General features: G+C 37.2%; 1 protein-coding gene across 6 annotated transcripts in view; it reads left to right on the forward strand.

The window, feature by feature from the left end:
• The window catches only part of PPHLN1 (periphilin 1), a 71,989-nt gene that overhangs the window by 17,656 nt on the left and 31,017 nt on the right, over positions 1–23,316 (forward strand). For 4 of the 6 annotated variants that reach the window (XM_083801571.1, XM_083801570.1, XM_083801569.1 and 1 more), the window contains 3 exons: positions 12,596–12,852; positions 17,072–17,154; positions 20,917–21,036. In XM_083801571.1, coding sequence (XP_083657697.1) covers positions 12,596–12,852; positions 17,072–17,154; positions 20,917–21,036 — 460 coding nt within the window. The remainder of the gene's footprint in view (positions 1–12,595; positions 12,853–17,071; positions 17,155–20,916; positions 21,037–23,316) is intronic. The other 2 variants (XM_083801573.1, XM_083801574.1) reach the window with 1 other exon arrangement.

Genomic DNA, 23,316 nt, shown 5'->3' on the forward strand with positions numbered 1-23,316 from the left:
GGAATTGATTTTTTTTTTTTTTTTGGAACAAGATAATAGGTAATAGATAAGTTAAAAGTAGGTTCCAGTTTACACCTCATATTTAATGACATCGCATTACACTACATATCTTACCCAGCAGTTTTAACAGTTCAGTAGTTAAGATGTTTGGGATGTTCTCTGCTTCACCATCTTTTTAGCTCTTTAGCGATGGGGACAACTGATTTCTTTGCAAACTGAGACTTATGTTTGATAATTTTATTTTATTTATTTATTTTTGGTTACTTGGCCAAAATTATATGCCTCTGAATGCATTATGAATCCTTTAGGTTTCTTTGGACCACAGGTGTTTATTTTGGATGGATTTTAAGAACTTGTTTCTTCTTACGCAGCTATCACTTAGCCAGAACAGGGCAGTTTTAAAACACTGCATTTAGTTAAGAACTGTTTAGAACTGTGCACTATTGTAGGCCAGCGCAATTGAAGGGAGGAAGGTTTCGATTCAAACATACCTGTTTGTTGGACAAGGTTTCAGTTGCAGAATTTTTCTGCCCCAATCCTTCAATGTAAAAGTATGGGGGAAGAGGTAAAAACTCCTTGTATTTTAATTGGATGTTTTTGTGTGTTTCAGCTAATTCTGGGGCTGTTCTATAAGGTGAACGTTGACTTTGCTATCGGCTATTAGAAGTTGTTGATTGGTTGCTTTTCATTTTTCAATATTTTTATTTGCACAATTGTTGACTGCGATTTTTGTTAAAGACCTGTTTTCTCCTATTTCACTGAAGAGTTTTTCATTCCAGTTGTGAAAGAGACGTTCTCTTTCAAAAATTACCTGTTGATAATCGTGTTCTTCTTCAGGGGACCTGAAGAACTCTGACTTAATTGCCTGTGCAATTTCCAGCTCAGGTTGAGGCAGCGGTGATGGTGGTGGGGTGTCAAACTTTCGTGTCATATGTGCTGTAATGATCATTTAGTTTCTTTTTCTTTTAATCATTTCTCCTGATGAGCTTCTGAGGTCAACTCCTGCTATTGAACCACGACCCTGCAAGTTCCTGTAGGAGTTTGAGCTGTGATTTTCCTCCTGGCTGTTGGGAGACTGCTTTGACTGGTGTTGGTAATAGAGAGGTCTGGCTGCTGTAGTTAGGTTTGGAGTGAGGTCATGGGAGCTTCATTTTTTCTGATCAAAACACTTCAAAGTTGGTCGTGTGTGGGAATTGTTAAATTAGCAGAGTTTCCCACCAGCTGATTTTTTTTTTTTGCCAGGCTTGTGAGTATACAACCTCTTGTGGTAGGTCTTACCCTTTATATGAAATTTAGAACAGCTCTAAGCCTTTGATTTAGTTTCTGCTGAGAGCCATAAGAGAAAACCGTGTGAGCTTTTTTTCAAAAAGCATTATTACAAGTAGGTGATTTCAGAAGCATTTGGACAATGCTCTCAGACATGTAGTCTGATTTTTTTGGGTGGTTGTCTGGGGACCCAGGAGTTGGACTCGATGATCCTTGTGGGTCCCTTCCAACTCAGATACTCTGTGATTCTGCACATATGGTATTTCACATACTTTGATGATGGTCCCTTGAAATGTTTCTGTTACTTTTAAATATGGTCTCTGTGTTGTGACTCTGAGGGCTGACAAAGTATTCTTTGGACTAAAGACAGATAGTCATAATCTTGTCAAGGAAAGTTTTGATGTGTTTAAAAACCTACTCCGAATTATTGCTGAATGAAGAACACCTAGGTAGTAAATTGACTTGTAATTATTTAATTGACAGCCATTAAACACTCCAAAATTGGTAACAAAGAAGTTACAGGTTCTCATTGTGGTGGTTCTCAACTGCTATCGTGTTTATACAGCTTGCTTTTGATCTAATGAAATGCTGTATTTTAAGGAACTACGGCTTCTTGTGTGGACAACTGTTCCCCACTGTGGTTTGTGTAAGGCCCTACATTAGCATATGAAATTGGTATCATCGCTTACATTTGTAACAGTGGCTATAGCTGTTTACTGTAGCTATTAGTAACTATGCTATGATAAGGAAAAAATCAGTAACGTGTTCAAATTCAGTTACATTTTGAAACAGCAGTGATTTGTTACCTCAAACTAGTCACCTTTCTGAAAAAAGCATTTTTATTTTTTTTAAATCAGTGATGTTTACATACTGCTAATGAACTGTCAGGAGACCCTCTGTTTATGATGTATGACAGGGCAACGTGCCCAAAGATGAGCTTATGTACCTGTACGCTGTAAGATCTTGGGTAGCACCTCACTTCAAAGACGACTTTTTAAAACCAAGCCCGTCTGCTCTGGTTTTAAAGCTATCGTTATAATCAGGTGGGAGATGGTATGAAGCTAGCAAGTTAAAGCCCTGTTGGGAAATAACAAGACAAACTCCCAAGGATAGGACTTGATTATTCTGGAAGGGCTTCCTTACAAATATGTTGAAAAACAGCCAGGAACTGAGAAACGGTGGGGAGGGAAAGAGGTGGGAGTCTCCCTTCGAGTCCAGACAGCTACTGTTAAGTTGGGCATCTATCGAAGTCATTTTGACAACCAGCCAACAAATTGGCTTTATGCACGTAGTCGTGTCTTTCTCAAGGTGGAGGAAGTATCGTCACAGAGGAGTTGTACATAATTTCTCTTAAGATAAATGCTTCATCTGATAGGTTCCAAGGACTTGTTACATTTGGTACATACTAAATGTTTAGGGGATTTAATTCCCATTGAGAGAGAGTGGGAATACCAGAAGGAGCTTTGTCTAGATGCTGTTTCTTTACATGAATACAAGCTGCCCTTTTTCCCCCCCTTAAAATAAGCAATGAAATGTGTTGTAAATTTCAGTAGAGGAGAGTAAATACAAACAAATGTGGTGCTATTAACAGTAGAGGCATCCTTTTGTTAAGGATTTTGCTGCAAAGAGAAAGTTCTTGATAGAACGTTTCCACCTGCTGTTGACAGTCTGTTACAATCTACGAATGAGGAAAAGCTCGTTAATAAAGCAACTCCATGATCTCATGCCACTGGTATTATTTCTAAAATGTGTTGATATTTTTGTATGCTAACAAGTTATTCTTAATGTTAGTCTTGATGTCTATTCCTGATATATATTTGCATAACCGTATAAGGTTCTTTCCCTTGTATACGAAGCTTTGTAATATTAGTTTTGAGTTGGTAACGAATGCTTTTGTCTAAGTGCAAGTGAATATTAACGCCGTGACACTCAACAGTGTTGTGTCAGCCAGCTGTCTGAGTGTCTTTCTCTTCTGAAATTTGACTGAAGCGGTTGCATTGTGTTAACTGACGTCCTTCTTTATCTATTCTAGTATGCCAGACAATTTCCCTGAAATTGTTTGAGAACAGGTTTACGCAGTTTGGAAGTAGAATGGAAAAGAAGGGTATTTGAATGCATTAACTCATCCTTCAGATCAATTCAGGTGTGATGAGGTAGAAACTCAGTATGTGTTCTACAATTTTTGTTGTAGTACTTGCATTTTTGGAAGAATTTTCTACAAGGATTATCTAAGTAAGGCAGAGGATTACGTTAACAGAGGAGATTGAAGTTGAGATGATAATTAATAATTTTCTTCAAAAACTTTCTTCAGCTGCTGTTACTTTTATCCCTTACTAAAATGTCTCTGTTTAACAGTTTTCTGTTTAAAATTTTATCTTTGAAGCTACGTTAATTATTTAGTCATAATACTGTGTTTTTAGTGTTGCTTAAATATGTGTACATATTATTTTTAGGAAAATATATATAAACACCTAGTCGTAGTGCTTCTAACTTTAGCTACTCTGAAGTTCTGCCAAGGAACCTCTTATTTATCATAAATAGATGTCATGAATGCAGTAAAGATACTAATCCTTCCTACAGCAAAAATATTTTTCCACAGTAGTTTAAACCTATATAGGTTCGTGTTGTTCTAGCTCTTCCCTCTTTCTGCTTCTGTTTCACGTGTTTCACCCTTCAGTGATCTGGCACTGCATCCTGACCCACCAAAACCAATTTGCTGCCAGTTTGATTGCCTGAGAAAAAGTATCAGTGCCAAGCTAGGCAGCCACTGAGAATGTGGGTTCATATTCAAGGAAGATCAGGTTTGTAGCAGCATCAATTTGAATCAGTGCGACTTGTATGCACTCTGAAGTTAGCTGCTACTAGATCACCGAAGTGACTGAAGCCATACAGTAGTTCCAAAAGGATTTTTAATACGGAGATTAGCCAAGTAGCATGGCTTTTTTCTGTTAAATGTTTAAGTAAGTGCTGTTTGTAGTATGTGGGAAATGGCTTAAAAAAAAAAAAAAAGAAAGAGAGATGGACATGTATATTATAGTGATTGTAAACTACAACCAAGGTGAAAGAAAAAAGCAAATTGGGGGCAAAAAAAAGCTAGACAGCTGAATAAATCTACAAGAGGAAATGTCTGCCTTAGGTTGGAACTTTCTGATTTTGAACAAACTTGCTACATACTTGACAGGAAGGAATGAGATCAGAAAATAATAATGACCAATATACTTTTTCTTCATATACATATAATAATGGCTTTTATCTTTGGAAACCTGAAAGTAAAGACAGTTTGCAAACTTTTATTTAAATTTTCTGTGCAGAAGTCCATACTGCTATTGCAAAACTGTAGGGGCATAAGCAAATCAAACCAAATCAACCTATCTGCTTCAAATCTTACTTTAAGACTAAAAACACAGAAATTTGGGGACCGTTTTTCTGATGTAGAGAAAAATTAAGTGTTTTTTCTGATTTATAGATCTCATTAAAGAATTTGGAAAGAGGAAAAAAAAAACCAAACCACTAAATATAATAAGGATATTGTGTATCTGTGTTACTGACATAAGGAATTGCTGCTTACAAACCTGTTCCACGACTTGCTCTTTCCTTTTGCAGCTTTTTATCAACAGTGCTAGAAAATTGACCGCAAGGGTTGGTCAAATCAGTATATACTGGTACTATTTGTTGCTTTTTTTTTTTTTAAAGCACTATTTGTTGCTTTCTCCTAAATTTCAGTGAAGTAATGGCATTCTGCAGCACACCTATGAGAAGTCCTAAGGGCTCCTTTAGCAGGTATTTCATGGTTTCTGGGTTCTTGTATTTAAGAATTTTAAAGATAGTATTTGGGAAGGAGAATAATACCATGCTGAACACAACTGACTTCTGCCCATAAAAATATAGTGCAAAAATATTTCCTTTATTTGTGGTGCTTAGTGTGTATATTGTTAGACAAACATTTGCCTGCATTGCATTGCTTGTAACATGGCAAACATCAACTGTGAAGTGTGTTGGCATTTCTCTTATATGCTGTTCTTTTTAGAAGAATATAATGCTCAGATGTTTGTTCTCTTAAGAAGAAAAAAAAAAAAGGACAAAAAAAACCACTCCCCAAACCAACCAACCAAAAAACCCCGCCACCCACCCACAATTTGTTTTGCTTGGGAACTTGGCAATATAAAGCTGCGTGACTATAAACAACATTAACTTTTCTCCAACGTCTCATGTAATTTCTCACACTGATTTAGAAGATCTTTAAACAAACAATAAACTTATTTTAAAACTTCCACAGAGCTGTTTACTTGTGTTTCATACTATGTTACAGTCCTTAGATACTTGTTCTCGATTCCATTGTGTTTGCTTTCTGTGCTACTTGGGAATTTTTTCCGTCTCCCACCCCATCAGCCCTGTGCTCTTAGGGACCACAGAGAAACTCTTTAAAGTTCTTTCCCATGTTCTGGTCTTGGTGCCTGTGGTAAAATGACAGTGAGATGTCTGAGTGCTGATTTAGAAAGGTCTGTCCCATTAGAACTTCCTCTGGAAGTGATAATGATAACCAGTTTCTCTGGTCTGTTACAGTATCTGGGTAGAGTATGTGAAGATAACATATCTTGCTTCCTGTCTCTCTTCCAATTTAGAGCTTATATATTGAGATACAAGATTCGAGTGGTGTCAATTTTGAATTAAATCTGATTAGGAATTGATTCAGTTGCTATTATACTGAGAAGTTTATTCATTCAGATTGTTGTCTGAACTGCATGACTGTTCTGGGATGATATGCTGCTCATAAAGTCAAGAGTATGAAATCTGGCCCTACAGTAATGTCTGTTAATAAATATTTTATCAGCTATATTTTGTGCTGAAGAAATTGCTGTAGCTGTTATTAGAAATTGAAGGTTGGTGCACCACTTTAAGCAAATATGAGCTCTGGAACTTTAGATCTATGATTCATTTTCTATTGTAGGGAAATTATAGGACTTATTAAGCTGTCATTTTTGAAAAGAAGAGAAGCCAAAATTGCATTCATTTGAATGTCGCTATTTTGTCTGATTTGATCTTAATTTGTCTAATTTACATTATAGTTTTGTCTTCATTCTTCATACAGTTGTATGTGGAAATTAAATCTATGTTTATACGGACTCTAACTCTTACTTGTTCCTTTGTCATAATCGGTATGCTTTACAGTAGTTTGTCAGATAATAGAAAAAGTCTAAGTCTAAATGTACTTCTATTGCTTAAATTTATCTTCCAGCGAGTTTAATAAATTACATCCTTGATGACAGTAGAAAAGAGGATGCTCTTTTCTGAGGATAAAGAGAGGAGTAATCTGATTTCCAGCTTCAGCTGAACTGCATAGCTTGGCTATTTGATCAATGGACGTAGACACTTCTACCTAATGGCACTGTAATATTCGAGTTGTCTTATTTTTTTATTTTTTCCCCTCATCTGCCATGATATGTGGGGGTGTGGAGGAGGAAGATGAGTTCAATAGATTTCATATTGAATAAGGTGGACAAGTGCCATTAGTGTGGAGTTTTGGTGTTTGCATACAGTGACTTCTATAGTACTGTATTTTTAACTTTTTTGGTATACATGTTGTATGTCTAGCTATCCTCTTCACAAGATTTATCACTGTCCTGCAATACCTATTGCCTTCTACCTTCATGTGAAAAGCTGTTAATGAGATTATATTGACTAGACCAAATTATGTTAATTTCATTTAAAGCAACTGCCATTTTCAAGGACTGTAGTTATTGCTCAGCTATCATGTTCAAAACCAGTTGTCATAAGAAATCTGTCATCATTTCAGATCTTCAAATGAAGGTTGATGAAGTCAGATGTGATTATTTGTATCTATAATGCTGTAATTTATTGTTTTTAGTTATGGTAAATCAGCATAAAGATCTTTAAACAAAAACAAGGGATTATAGAAAGTCTATGAAGCAGAGCTAAAGTAAATTGCTGGTTTGTTCCATAAATGTATACTGCAAACTTTGGAAAGGAAGGGAATGGGTTCTGGGAGAGAGGATGGTAGCCAGAATCTTCAGCCATCTAGATTTACTTTGAAAATGCTAGAAGAGTTCTTGACCCTTCATGTTTCCTTTTTGGGTGTTTAACATGCAGCAAATTTTGAGAAATTTAGAGGTCTGGGATGTAGTATTCTTTGATAAATGTTTTCCATGTCAGCTGAATCATGTTGGTAGTTCTGCTAAGCCCTGCCTTATCCTGGCAAAGAAGGCAGGAAGGTTCTTCGTTGGTATTTTTTTCTTTTCCCTCTCTCCCTTTCCCCCACAGCGTATTTTGAGACAGAAAAGGTTAAGCAGAGTTCAAGTTCTGTCTGTTGTAGCTTATAGAATCATAGAATGGTTTAAGTTGGAAGGGACCTCAAAGCCCATCCAGCTCCACCCCCCTGCCATGGGCAGGGACACCTCCCACCAGACCAGGCTGCCCAAAGCCCCATCCAGCCTGGCCTTGAGCACCTCCAGGGATGGGGCACCCACAGCTTCTCTGGGCAGCCTGTTCCAGGGCCTCACCACCCTCACAGTAAAAAATGTATTATGAATATCTAATCTAAACCTACCCTATGTTAGTTTAAAGCCATTACCCCTTGTCCTATCACTACACCCCCTGCCAAAGAGTCCCTCCCCAGCTTTCCTGCAGGCCGCCTTTAGGCACTGGAAGGCCGCTGTAAGGTCTCCCTGGAGCCTTCTCTTCTCCAGGCTGAACAACCCCAACTTCCCCAGCCTGTATTCGTAGGAGAAGTGCTCCATCTTTTTGCACGTAAGTCCAGTGTCTTAAGAAATGTGTATCCTTTCCTCAATTTACAAAATTGTGAGTTATTTTAAAGCAAGGTTAATAATTGACCCTAAGCCTATAAATGGAATATTTAACCCTTTTGGCAATAACAGTAATCTTTCTCAGATGGGATGGGTCATGTAAACTTGTCGGTTGATGTTTTTTCTAGGTGGTAGACCAGATTCACCTGTGAGTTACTGAAAGAACCCATAGATTTGAAAGAGAACAGTAAGCATGAGTTCTTGTACACAGTTGCCTAGCAGCATGAGAATGAGAATTTTTCAATGAGAAAAAAACTCAGATTATTTCACAGATCCATATATGTTGTCATCCTTTTTCTTATTGATTATTAATCTCTCCTCATATATTTTCTTTTGTGATTGTGCAGCTTTTTCCCTTATTTGCACTTATGTGGTGTGCTTTCACATAATTACACCTCCGCTCCAGGCATTTCATATCTAGTCGGTGATTGAATTTTGCCGTTCTGTTCTCTCACATTACAATACTGGCACAGCAGTTTGTGTTAGTCTTTGCTTCTCCTAGCTTAATCTGTACCACACTGAGGGCTTCCTGTAGCCCCTCAGTTTCCCCCAGCGCTGAGTGGTTTGCTGGGCTTAGTGGCTGGGGAGAATGAGCGCAGAAGAGCTCAGTGCGGTAGTGATAGCTTAGGATCATCTCTCCTATGCTTTGGCAACTGAAAAGCTCCCCTGTGCTGTGTTCCCTTGGTCTCCTAGTACACAAAAACAAACAAACAAACAAAACAACAACAAAAAAAAACATACTTTTGCCTGTTCTATATTTCTTTTTGCTTTGTTTTTTTCCCCTCCAGAGAACTGGATCTGATGGTTAACTGAAATAACTCTCAGACCTATGGTCTTCCCTCAGCTGCCCTTGGTGGATGGTGTATATATGGCTATTTACTTACAAAAGTTCAGGAGCTCATCCAAGTTTACCAGCTTTAGTGAGAATTTCGTGGTCAAGTTTCATGGAGGTTAAAAAAGCTGATAGTTCTTACTGCAGTACCGCTGGGAGAACTAACTCGTGCTTTCCAGGGCTAGGTGTGAGAGGTAAACACAAAGTATGGAGATAAGAGGGATCCTATTTAAAGGGGATTAATCTCTATTTGTTATTAGAGGGAGTCGTTCTATTTTAAAGTTAGAGCTGAGCAAAAATTTTGAATCTCTATTAAATATTGTCCCTGCTCAATAAACCTTTTGAGTATGTGTTGGAATCTGAAGCATGTGCTTAACTGCTTTGCTGAATTGGGGCCTTCATTACCAAATTGCAGGTGTATGTTAGTTTAAGTATTTAAGGAAAAAAAAGGTAAAACAATGCTTATTTTGTTCTGTTCAGTGTGGTTTGTTACATTAATGGAAAACATCAGAAATGCTGTGCTGTTGCTGTGCTGTCCAAAACAGCCTTAATATAGTTAATAGCTTGAGTGTTCGGGTATGAGATTGGGTCCAGTGAAGAATTAGCTAGGGTGATGAAATGAAAACAGATAAATAAAATTTCTCCTTTTCTGTGCATAATATTGCTGCAGAATGAGGTTTTAAAATGTTTTCCTCTTTAAAAGTGTTCCAGTGATATTTTGTAAATTGTTATGTGCATATTAGTGTTATATGCGTTAGATAGCTAGGGCTCTGTAAAATTTTCCATAATAAACTTGTCTATATACTAGGGCTTAATAACTTGCTCATAAAAACGTGCTTTGGGCATAAAAGCAGTGTACCAGTCTGCCAGAAAGCTGGAGCTTTAAGAATAAATAAATAAAGTCAAAGGCTCTCTGTATGTTACAGAGAGTAATGCAACAAATAACATGTAAAATCTCAGAATTTGCCTAATAGATCTTTTCTCGTGTTGTGCAATTACATGTTTAGAAAAACATTTGTAGTTGCTTTCTGTTGACTGCTGGCCACTGTAATATTTTGTAATGTTGTGTTCCTAACTCTGAATTACTGTTGGTTAAGACTAATGCCTCTTTGTCCTGCGCTGCGTCTCTAAAAGCTGGGATGATGTGTTAAAGTCTGTGTTTAACATCAATGAGAATGATGCTACAGTCAGTGAAGCACAGTTTTTTCACATCCAAGAGAGAGCATTAGGAGGGAACTGCATAGAAAGTGTGCTGTACAGAAACCGTTCCTGATAAGTATTTCTTTATTATTCATTAAAGAGCATCTTGATCAAATATTTATGGAGACTTGCTGAGACAAACTAGTTAAGTGCTGAGCTAGTCTTTTTACCATTATTGAAGTCTGAGCTGTCTTTTTTTCCCCTTCTTCCTCCAGTTTATGTTTATTTCTACTTGAACCCTTCATATATTTAATGTAGGTGATGCATGACTTTCCTATTTTCACCTACATCTCACAGGACTGAGAACTCATCTGACTTCAGATTTCTTTTTCCTAAATTTAAGACAAAAGGTTTAGAGTGTTTATTCATTAAGCATGTTATTTCAGCCCCTGATCATTTCAGTTATTTCCTTCTGGAAAGTCTCTGGTTATTCCACACATTTCCTGAACAGTAGTGTTCAAAGTTTCTCCTGTTGCTCTTAGGGCCTTTGAAGAGAGCAGGAGGATTATGCTTCCGTGATTCATTCGTTAGTGCAAATATCTGTGCAATGGCTACTGTGTAGAGACTGCTATATTGAGTACTATTTAACAGTTGTTAATTGTGTCTTGTGGTGGCCTGCTTGGGAAGATGGAAGTGTCATAAACAGAAGAAGAAACGTTCAGAAAGGAAATTAAAATTGTTTAGATACAAAACTTTGTGACGTTGTCTTGTGCAGTTTCGGTATGTAGGCCTGTAAAGTATGCTAAGATAAGATAGCTAGGAAAGGCCTATAGCCTGTTAACAGCGAAATAATTATTGAACTGTAAAAACTGGCTTTGCCTCACTAGTGTTTGACTGGAAACCAGAGTGGCTGACAGCTGTTTCTGTTCATGCTTCCATTTAATATGAAAACTTTCAAAATATAGATGATTTTTATCTTCCTGATACTGTATTCCATCTGGAATATGAAAAATAAGCTGAAGGATTGTCTGCAGTTTTACTGTCTATGTGAACACATCTTTTCCCTCTCTGTCTCCCCCCATGATCTTTCTGTTGTAAAATAACCTCAGTATTGTTTGTGGGACTTTTGTGCTCTGAAGAAGAACCACTCGTGTAGACGTGCTTTCCATGCCAAAAGTAAATCAGTACTGTATGAAACACGTTAGTGCGAGTGGCCTTGAGTGCTCGTGTTACTGTGGTGCTACCTGCGTAGTGTCAGTAGTCCAAAACACCGTTGGCACACTGAAGTCCTTTGTTAGCCACCACAAGTATGCGTCTGTAACATGCTACAGGAATTGTACACTAGAGGGCTTTTCTCCTTTTCTCCGTCAACATAAAATTAGCTATAGCTACATTGTGCTAAACGAGGCCACCGGATCTTTGCTAGTCTTTGGGAGGCATTCCCTTATTTTTAATATTGGACTATGATGAGAAATAGGAGAGAGAAGCAGTGAAAAAGGTACATTCTGGCTCACTCTACATGCTTTGAAGTCCTTATTTTTTACTTACCAATGCTTTGATTGCCAGAGGAGCTGAGAAACACTTGCTTCTCCTCACAATCTGTCTTCTGACTGAGGGAAATGCCACAGGTCTAGGTTCAGTACATGTTTGCTTGCATGTTGGAGATTCTGTAGTCAAAGTCCAATTTGGTAGTTTTTTTGGATCTTTACATATGTTTATCAACATAATTTGCAGGTAACCAGTATGTTTTGGTTATGGTCTGGAGTTAAAATACATGAATTTAGTAGGACCTTTTAGTGTTTACTGTATTATACTTTCAAATCAGATGGATTTCATGTAATATTGAGCATGTCTGTGGCATTTTACAGAAGTGTTTGAAGTAAATATTGCATATTGCAAAAGACAGACTTATAAATAGTTATAAAAATACATTTTTTTTTTCATCCAGGGCTTGACCTTGGGTGGGTACGTAAGCATGAGGTGAGATATTCTGCAGTTTTCTTTGTACTTGCTGGAAATAAACTGAACTCCCTCAGTGATATTTCCTGTAGCAAGGTGTGTAAAGTCAAATGAGGGAGATAGTCCCATGAAAGTAAAGGTAAGAGAAAAATAAAATGGAAAAACAGCCAAATAGTGTGAGCAATATTTGGGTATGCATTTTGCCTATTGTGATAGTAAGGCTTTGTTTCGAGGTAAGGTAGTGTGGAGTGAATCTGAAGAAAATAAAATGTGAGAATCTCAATTTCTTGAATCCCTTGTTCTCTTATATTTTAGCTGCATTATCAAGTAACAGAAGTGGGGTTAGCTTCTAGCTATGATGTAGTTGAATGAAATTTGACAGAAAAGATGCATTCTTTTTTTCTACTTTTCTACTTTTTTATTCATTACATAGCACTGTTTCAGACTTGTTCTTCAGATGACAGCTAATCTGTTTGTATTTATCAGACATAAAAGGTTGCTGTTGTATTATCCAGCACTGTTGTACAAACAATGGAAGGATAACCAAGTAACTTTTATTTTTCTGTTGTCTTCAAAGGGACATCAGAGACAGCTTCAGAAGAAAAAGCTTCTATCCTTCTCATTATATGAGAGAGCGATCCCCTCATAAGAGGGACTCTCCTTTCTTCAGGGAATCGCCAGTGAGCCGAAGGGATTCTCCGCACAGCAGATCTGGCTCTAGTGTCAGCAGCAGGAGCTACTCTCCTGAAAGAAGCAAAGCCTATCCTTTTCACCAGTCCCAGCATAGCAGAAGTATGTCATCTTTACATAAAAGAAATATTTCTTCTCAGCAAGGTAATGCTGGATTAATGATGAGAACTGGTTAGTGAGGTGAAACTTCAACTCATTATACGACCTTTCTCTTTACATATGCTCTTTTACAGTGAGAAAACTAGACATCTTGTACCAATTACGTCTGCTCTTCAGCTGCTTCATTGTACTGTCTGTTCCTCTATGTATTTCGTGTGTGGGATTGTAGGTGTTATTTCAACAGCACCTCTAGACTGACTGCAGAACTCTCAGCTGTGCAGTTTTTCCCAGTATAGTTTGTTATTTTCATTTTAGCATCAAATGCTTCTTTTACTTCTTAAGTGCTTCTCTGGATTCCCTTAGAAGAAACTCAGCTGTCAGCTGTAGCAGATGAAGGCTTTTATTCCTGCAACCAGGGGAAAAGGGGGATTAAAAATTTGAAGAAATTAAGGTGCATGCTGCTACTTGTTATATTTTCTGAAAATGTTTTTAGAACTGTGTTGTTAGGGCTTTGATGCTGGTGGATTATTTTATTTTTTTTATTTTTTTTAGCAATTTAATTTCATTGTCAGGTTCTCTCAAATCTTGCTTTCCTCAAAGAAGTGTAGAGTCAAGAACAAAAGGAATGTGTCTTGGTTTATAAAAGCTTGGTTTATAAAAGCTCAGCTGTTAATCTTTAAAGAAATCTAATGAATCATCTGTTTTAAAAGTGAAAACCTGAAATATTTAATTTGCAAAAAGAAGCAAAATTCCTTTTTTTAGTATGTTATAATCTTAGCTACTGCTGTTTCTACAATTTATGTAAATTAATCAGATTTGATTTTCCTTTCTGCACATGTTGTTCTAGTGAGCTATACAAACCTACTGTTCATTTTGACAGTAGTTTTTAAATTAATTAGTTTTTCTTTTTTAGTTGATACGTGGCATACTAGACCATTATGTAGCTCCTCTTTCCAAAAAGGTGCTTGTGGAATTCAGTTCACATTGTTTAAATACTGAGGAATTATTTCACTTAGTGGTAGAATACAAATTAGCTTTCTAAGTGATCATTGCAATTATTTTAACGTTTAGTAATAATACTCAGCGAATATCAATTCCTGTAAATGTAGGAGAGGAAGAGAAGATTATGATATTCAATTGTATTTGCAAGAGCGTTGTCGATGTACAGATCAGAATTACCAGGAGTTACATATAAAAAAAAAAAGTTTGGAAAAACATATAAATGTTTATGGCATTTCCTACAATTCCGAGCTGACTCCTATCACCTTTGTAGTGCATTGGCAGAATTACTCGAACAGTAGTGGAAGTGGCGAGGTGGAAGCAGACATCTTCAGAAAACAGAAAAGATGCCAGTCAAGACAGATGGTTATATTTATGTCTGTGGCTTTGGGGTTTTATTTTCAATTCCATGGTTAAACACCTTTCTCCATTTTTAATCGATATGAAGAGACCAGATGGCTCGTACACTGACTATTTCTCTATAATAGCTTGTTCCCCAGAAAATAGTACTCTGTTTCATCTGTTCCTGCAGATGACTGAATTAAAACAATCTACTTGCAAGATATAAATGTTTTAAATAAAACTTCCAGAATACTGTTTGAATATGATTTGTCTTAGGTAAGCTCATCTATTACATATTTAAAAGGAAAATAAAACGGGACCTATGTCTTATATGTCAGCAGTACATTTTAGTCTGTCCATTTAAGAAAAATGGATTCTTCAATAAGTGAATTGTATATGATTTCATGCTAAACTTTTAATACTTTAAATATTGTAATACTATTTAAAGTCATGCTGTCTGAATCAGTTTGGCCTGATGACTTCCATTGCAGGAGGAATATTTCATGCTCTCGAGCCATTCAGAAATTATAAAAAAAAAAAAATACAAGATTTCAACAAACGAAACAGGAATACAGAAGCTTTTGAAGTAGAGGGACAGAAGGGGCTCATGGGAAGAGCCCTTTCAATCTAGATATGTTGGGTGAGCATCTAGGAAGTAGGGTGGCATTGCTTGGTCAGGCCAGTCCAGTAAGGGGTCTCTAGAGTGCTGTGCCAAGGAGATGTAGGAATGCAAACAGCAGTACTTAGAAAGTGTCCTATTCAATGGTTCAGCTGGGGCTTCTGGGTTCAGAATAGTCGTATGTTCAGAATAAAGGGCCTCAAAATTAAACAGCAGTTTCTGTCTCTTCTTAATTTTGACTAATTTACTGCCACCTCTTTCAACTAATTCCGTCTATTCAAGCACAAACATATAATCTACTCAAGTTAGGTAATCTCTAAAGAATCCAGTGTGATGAAGGAGGTATGTAGAAGGCAGAGATGAAATAGTTTGTGCATTTTTTTTAGAAAGGATGTGGGTGCTCATGAGGCTGAAAAGCAGGTATCACAGGAGCAAAACTTGTGTGTTATTTGGTGATGTCAGGGTGACGTTCTATGCTTTGGGGAGTGTGACAGATTAAAGACGTGATTATTTCCACCTTTTTTTTTTGTCAGATGCATTGTATTTATAGCAGCTTTTAATTTTGCACAGCTTTTTTTTTGGTGTTCTTTTCATTGTTAAAGATCTTTCATGGTTAAAGGTAATTCGTAGCTCATCTTTGGTTTCATGGCCACTAGAAATCCTTAAATACAGCCGCTTGCTATGTTTTTAAATGTTTTCTATTTAGTCCCTGATTTGGAAATCATGCTAAAGTGCGTTTTAGAAAACTTACTTTTGTCCAAGTAATTTCCCCAGCTATTTTCAGTAACGTTTCTGAAAGACCTGTTAGTAGCTGTGAAGATTTTTTGCATGGATCAGTAGGCCTTCAGCATCATGGTAGTAACTCACTTGCCTCTAACAATGTGCAGAGATGAGCAGTTGTTTGATCTTTGCTTTGTGCTACCAGCCTACTTTACACAGATGACATGAAAATGTGAGGAAAGAGTTGAAGACCAGCTTTTTAAATCTTTCTTAAACATAAAGTCTATGCAAAATGCATACTTTTCACCATAGAGAATATGTGAAAAATAAGGAAAATATATCCATACAGGTTGGCCAGGCTGGATGGGGCTTTGGGCAACCTGGTCTGGTGGGAGATGTCCCTGCCCACGGCAGGGGGTTGGGACTAAGTTGTCTCTAAGGTCCCTTCCAACCCAAACAATTCATTGGTTCTAATTCTATGATTTCCTATTGTGAAAAGTATGCATTCTGCATGGACTTTTCCTTATATTTTTTTTTAGGTAGCAGTATTTCAAAATACACAACACTATGCAGTCATAATTTATAGCATTGAGTAAAAAAGAAAATAGCTCAGCTGTTAGGAGTGAGATGTCATGTTTTTATTGCTTTTTATTGCTTGCATTCATTAATTTAAGGCCATATTGGTTCTCTCCTAAATAAGTCTGCTCAAATAATTTATATCCAAATTTTCATAAATGCTTGATAGACTTGTTTTTAATTCATCCCTTTCTTAATTAAACTGGTACAAATTTAACTGAAGCCAAGATAAGTCTGTATTATTTTCCATTTGTGAACAGTCGTGCAGTTTCCAGTGAAGATGAATAGTTTAGTAAGTTTACGCCTGCTGACAACAGACTTGTTTTACCTGTTCACCTCTTGCAGATCCTTTTAGATGCGATCCGTAGACCACAGGCTGAAAACCAGTAGTCTGCACTGCAACCAGTTGTACTGCTGTGGGCTGCCTGTAACCAGCCTGTGGCAAGGCTGTGCACAGACTGTGATTATCGTAGTAAATCTGAAGTGGCATTTTGCTGGTTTGAACGCTTACAAGAAAACCTCTGATAATATAAAGAGAATTTAGCCTGTGGTTCATATAATACAGGATTTCCCACTGCAGAGCTTTCCAATGCACTGTGGCTGCTAAACCAGTTCCTACACTGCCTGGTTTCCTGGAGTGATTGATTGGTGGCTAACATAATAAAAAGATAGGAATTCTTCATCTCATCTGCTAGAATTAAGCTTATTACAGGAACATTAAAAAGTAAAATGACATCATCTTGCCAAATCATATTGATATGCTCCTCAGTTAAATACTGCGTAATAAGGTTTTCCTAGATCTGCCAAGTATAATAACTCTCTCTTCTTTCTTTGTAAAGAGAAGAAAGCGCTATCAGAATTTATCGGATAGCGGAGGGTATAGATTTCATGTCTGAGTTGAGCAAATTTCACTGAAGTTTTTCTGCCAATAAATTATGAGAACCAATAAATTTGCAGCATATGTATTTAATGTAATTTTGCAGTTCTTAATTTGTTCTTTTATTATAGGTAAAGAGAGAACTTCAGTTCAGGCATTGAAAACGTCAAGAGATGCATCACCTTCAGGTTCCACAGCAGTACCATCATCAAAGGTGAATTTTGGTTTCTGAGTACTTCTCACCATGCTTTCAGGTTGCTCATTGTTGAAATTAATTTTTGTTCCTGCTCACTTGGGAGGAGATACTGTATGCAGCTGTTAAGGAAAGGAGCATCTTGTATTGCTCTACAATCCAGCAGAGAGGATGGTTTTCCTTTATCTAGCAGGAAGGTGCTGCTAATGCTGTGTATCTAATGATGACACTGACAACCCTTTTTATTCTGTAGTCACCCTCTTATTTTAGGAGAAAGGACATTTTAAATAGATTTAAAATCACTATTTTCTGAAGCCTGGAGTATGCTAGGAAAGGGATGGCAAGGATAAAAATGGGGAAGCAGATTTTAGGAGCAAAAGATCAATAGGACATGCATGTACGTGCACCGAACTCCATCCTTTAGTGATTCTTAAGGTGTGACTGGATTTGGAAACAGGTGAAGTGTCTGACAGATTGGGAAGGTAATGTGAACAGAAGAGTTGGCTTGGAAGCAGGGCTGCGTAGGGATGTGGCAAGAATGATAGCATTTCCTTGGGAGGAGAGCCACATTGCAAAACAGTTTGGTAAATGTCTTTTAAGATTCTAAATGATGCTGTTTAATTTCCCATCAAAAAAATCTTGTCGGCTGAGCACCAACTACATAATCTTGCTAATTAGTTAAACAGACAGACTAATAAACGCTAATGAACAATCAGCAACAATCAGTTTTGTTCTGGCTGTCCTGTGGCAGTAAAAACATTTTCACATCACAGACCGCTTGCCTGCAAATTGTATTTGAGGTTAAAATGAGAGCTTCCACAGGAGTATTTTCCCTACGTTTCTGAGAAATACTTTAATAAAAAATAAAGAAACAATGCTATATATTGTTCTGAGTGAATAAGGTCCTGTTAAAAAGTAGCATTCACCCTAAGTAGCATGATGTACTAGCCTGGTTCTTGGGGGTCTTTTTAATAAAAAACGGTGGAATGTTTAAAAAAGAAAGGGGGGGGGGGCAGGGGGAGAGTGGTATTTCTGTTGTGAGAAGGTGAGACTGAAGGAAATAATTAACTGGGTAAAAAAAAATCAGGTTTTGGTTGTGCTATGTCATTCTAAGCACTTATTCCTTATGCAGCTCTTTTGGAAGTGCTGTGCTAGGCACTAGTTAATTGCCAATGTCCTTAAGGGGGGAGGCAGGTATTTTATTTTCAGTGATGTAAATAAGTAAAGTAAGATAAAAGCTGTTAGGCACAAGTTGCACTGATCTGGATTAGAAAATAAACTTTATAATTAGTTCACCTATTTTGCTTACAGACTTAACATCCCACAGCTTAATACCAAATCTTTAATACAAATCTGTGAGAACAAAGAGATACCGCAAAGTCTCTTGCTATGGTATTAATATGCAGTGTGAGCTTGAGCTATAAAGTACTCTTTGTGTAGCTTTCCTCTCCAGTCAGCTCTGATCTATGCTGTATTGATTATTTTATTTTATTTTTTTTTGGTGCCAGAGGTTTGCATATATCCACTTGATGTAGACCACACGAAATGCAACTTTGTTTGATTGAAGTCTTCCCCAGACAACACAAGGATTTATTGGGTATACATGAGCTGCAAAAATTATTGGAATTAAAAAAATTAATGGAATTACTTCAGTGACATTTTATCACTTGTCCCTTTTAAGTCCCCACATCTGCCTGTAATGTACTGTTTTCTGTCAGAGGAGCCTCTTGGGATGATGGCTGGATTACACTAACCAGTTAAGCTGTGTGTAAGTGCTTCACTTGTGTGGAAATATCAACCGAAAAAGTTGGGGCGAAACACGATAAACATCTCTAGGGCGAGGGTCTTACAATCTAGAACGGAGAAATGAATTGTATGCTTCATTTTCTAGATTAAAGGAGATAATTTTCACTGCTCTAAGTAATAATTAAACTTTGAAATACTTGTAAAGGTATATGCTTTCACAGCAATATCTCTTTTCGCTTTAACTGTATGCAAATCTGAAAAGGTTTTTTTATCTATCTTATAATTAATTTTTTTTACATATTCATGCCTGTGAATTAATACATGCTGGTGTTATCAGATCTTAACCACCTGTTTAATTGACTACTGCATGACATCTTTTGTGTTTTTCTTTAATATCTTTCTGGACTACAAACCTTGGAGGCTGTATCCGACATAATTAAAGCCAAAGACAGATGTGTGAGACAAGGAAAGCTTCCCAGAGAAGATAGCAGAAAACTGACAGGTTTTTGCTGTTCTTGCATTATGCATAATAAAAAGTGAAAAGACACCCTTTTTTGATTAAAAAAAAAAAGTTTTTTTTCCACAAGGCTGTGCATTCCTTGCTAGTTTACAACCTAAATAGCTTCAAATGTTTTCCTTTGAGAAGTGTGCTCATGTTCTTTTAATTTTCTCTTACCTTTAATAGTGTGTACCTGTGGAAATGCTACTACTTTATTACATAAAATACACTCAGTATTTTTAATACATGTTATTCACATGTGACCCACATAATTTAGTGAGATTAAACTTTTTTTTTTCCGCTGTCTTCCAGATACTAGAGTGGCTAGTTTCTGTTTTCAACTTGTAGAAACGTTGTAAGGCATGTGAGATTTTATCTTCATTTTTTGCAAAGATAACAATTGGTGACAAAGATATTGATTATTTCTTTTTGCAGAGCTATATTTGAGGAAATGGAGAGGTTTGTAATAAAACCACAGTACAAGACTTTCTGGCAGCTAGGAAGAAGTCAGATTATGGGCAAAAGTTAGGCATACTTTGGGAAATAAGAACATTGCGGCGGCAGCAGTTGTTGATAGTGAAATCAGTCTAAGAATAATCATGTAGTTCGGAAAGGTGAGCTGGGAGTTATATTACCCCTTCCTCTTAGGAACCCTCTTAGTACCTTGTTTGCATATCGAATTCCTCTTTATCTCTGTCACCTCCTGACTTTGCAGATTATAATTCTGTAATTTTTTATTTCACTTCTCTTCTGAATTCAGTTAAAGATTGTGTCTTTATGACACAGAATCCTATAGCAGACTGCAGAGTATTTGCTTCCTCTGGACATTTATGTAATTTGCAATGAACTAATGATAAAATTTTTCTTTGTTTCTTTCTTGTTTGCTTTTTTTGGCCATCTACATGCTGAGGTGGAACAACCATTGGGTAGACGTTATGGCATCTTTTTTCAGGCAGTTGCCTTTTGTATCTTTTTTGATATCTATCTCAGAGTGGCAGTTATTATTACTATTATCATTATTATTGCTGTTATTATAATTTTTTTTTTCTTTTTTGTCCTAATAAACCGTCTTTATCTCAACCCACAAGCTTTTACCTTTTTTTCCAGTTCTCTCCCCCATCCCACTGGGTGGGGAGGGTGAACAAATGCCTGTGTGGTGCTGAGCTGCCAAATGGGTTAAACCACAATACCTTTTACGCCTGAAAATCGCATTGAATTATAAGGTCAATCCACACTTGTGTCTGATTACTCCATAGTATCCATTAGATCCATTTGTCTTTAAACTCAGCTGGTCTCAAATTTTTCTGTTACATGAGGTTTGAACAACAAAACAAACACCCTGATTCTGAAAATATGGTGCTTTTTTAACATTTTCCTGAACTTTTTTTGTTTTTAAGCAAGTCAGCAAATGAAATCTTCGGCTTCCTTATTTCCCATTTCAAGATGTTGTAAAAAACTGTTTATTTTAATTTTGAGGATGTTTTTCCATGTGGAAATATACTTCATGTTCAAACTTTCACTGTAATGTTTTTCTACAGGCCTTGGATAAGAGCAACAGACTATCAGAAAAGGAACTTGCAGAAGCCGCAAGCAAGTGGGCAGCTGAAAAGGCAGAGAAAGTGGATGAAAGCAGTTTACCTGAAAGAACAGAGTATGATGTAAGACAGGAGCATTAATCAATTTATTTTGTTATGAACATTACAACAGTAGCTTCTAGTTTTTCAGCACTTTCCTGAAAGACACATTTTATAATTTACCCTTGGAATTATCTGCCTGTACTGTGAAATTTTGGTGTAAGGGAGAGAGAGGGAAACTAAAGCCTTGTGTTTATGATGCTATATTTGTTGTTTTATAAAAAAAAAAAAACACAACACCAACCCACAAAAACATAGTGCGTTTTGTTACTATGATTTGAATTCATATTGAGCAACAATTGACAAAATCAGGCTCTAGCTCTCCCATGGATTCTCCGAGGAACTGTTGCACTGGTGTAAGTTGGCTTGCCTGCTGAGCTCCCTGAAACCAGCAAGGGCTTACTGAGTCAAAACATGAGTGTTCACGTAAAACATCAGACCAGAAGAGAAGCTCTGGTTTATTGAATTCAGGTCCATGCCATGGCAGTCTGTCATGTCATGTCAGGTACTCCTTTTTGGAAGCAATTCTCCTTCACCTTAAAAATTAGGTCTTTACCCTTGCTACTGCACGTGGTTGACAGATTGGTGTTTTTATTTTCCCCAAACCTTTGTTTCGTTAATACTCAGCATTAATTAATTGTCAGTTTAGACCCATCTGTTCTTGCCACTCCTTGTCTTCTGCCCGTATGTTGAAGTATGATTATAGCCCTTTTCAGTGATCATTTTTCACTGCTCTGCTAACAGAGCAGGCTCTCAGGCTCTGCGAGTGTTCATTAATAACCTATTGAGAAAGCTAAGTAGTTCAGTATTTACCACTGAGGTTAATTGTAGCGAGATTGGCAAGGAACTGACAAACCTCTTGCTCTCGGACAGTTCAGCTGTGGATCTTGTGTTAGGGCAAATATGGGACCTACTTGATAACCTGAATCCCTGACTGTGGGAGAAAGCAGGTTAGTAGAGATTGCTGATGGGAGGCCTAGGGCTCTCAGATCATGTGAGCATTCAGCCCAGCACCGTATGCGAAAGGACTGGGTTTCTGGGAGAGCCCTTATCACCTTTTATACCTTAACCATTTTTGAGACTTTCCTGCCTTTCTGTCCTGAACAGATTGACAAACATTACTCTGTCTCTTGGCTTTTAGTCCCAGGAAGACTATATGACTGGCAGGACTTTCAAAGCCAAGGCTGGCAAGATTAGTAGAGAGTAATTTCTGCAAAGAGAAGGCAGAAAGAACCTAGTAAGCATGGTGTCTTTTAACTAGCATCTTTTGATGCAGACATCTGCCTTTTGTTGCTTAAAACAAATCGAAGTCATGTAGTGTTGTTTCTTTTTGTAATAAAGTCTGTTTTAATCCTTCCGTCATTTCAGCAGGCCTGCTTTTCAACTTCAGAAACAGTCTTACAAAAACAAAATAGTACCTACTTTCCAAAGTCACGTGTCTTGAGCTTTATAGTTAATGGGTTTGTATTTTATATTTGTTTGTAAATGATTTGAAGGAAAATAGAAGTGTCTTGGGAAGCATTGAACTTCCTCCTTGTATTTCACACTTACGGAACTGAAGGTCTAGATCTGAGAAATAAACAGACTGGTTCTACATTTATCAGAATTCTCTGATCAGGTCCATTGATGTAATAGCTATCAGCAACTTCTTGATATTAACAGGAAGATACAGTTAGGTAAAAGAGCCACTCCAGGAAAAAGAAATTTTAAAAAGGCGGTGACATGAGGAAAAAGAAGGAGCAAACTGATCGAAGCACGGATGTCTTGTAGAGGAGAACATATGCATGGGCAGCTCTATTTGTAGAGAGATTCAGGAAAGCAGTGCTGAAGAGAAATATCACTCGTGTTCTTGATGAAGGGAAGATAATGCAGTGGAGGAGAGAACAGAGTGGGCCGTATGGAGAAGAGTTGTTTCCTCTCTGCAGTGGGAGAAAGATTCAAAATGAAACAATTGTTGTTGATTATGGAGGAGTCTGAGATGATTTATTGACTAAGAAAGTGTGCCACAGGAATGCTAATGAAGGAGGTGAGGCATTTCATTCAGAGCCCTAGAAGAAAGGCTATTTCTCACCTTGATTAGTAGGCTGTCATGTATGAATTGCAACATATTTTTTTTCCAGTTTGTTTATCTTGCATAGTGTGTAATGGTTGAACCTTGTGTTGCACTGAACTTTTTATCAGCCTCTACTCAGGCATTTCATGATTTAGTGCAGTGAAGAGATTCAGGATGTGCTCTTCATGGTTTATATTGCTTCTGAGTTTTGAGCAGACTCTCATAGGACCACTTCAACTCTTTTTTTCCAA

This window comes from Anser anser, assembly GCF_964211835.1.
Source record: "Anser anser genome assembly, chromosome: 1".
NCBI lineage: Eukaryota > Metazoa > Chordata > Aves > Anseriformes > Anatidae > Anser > Anser anser.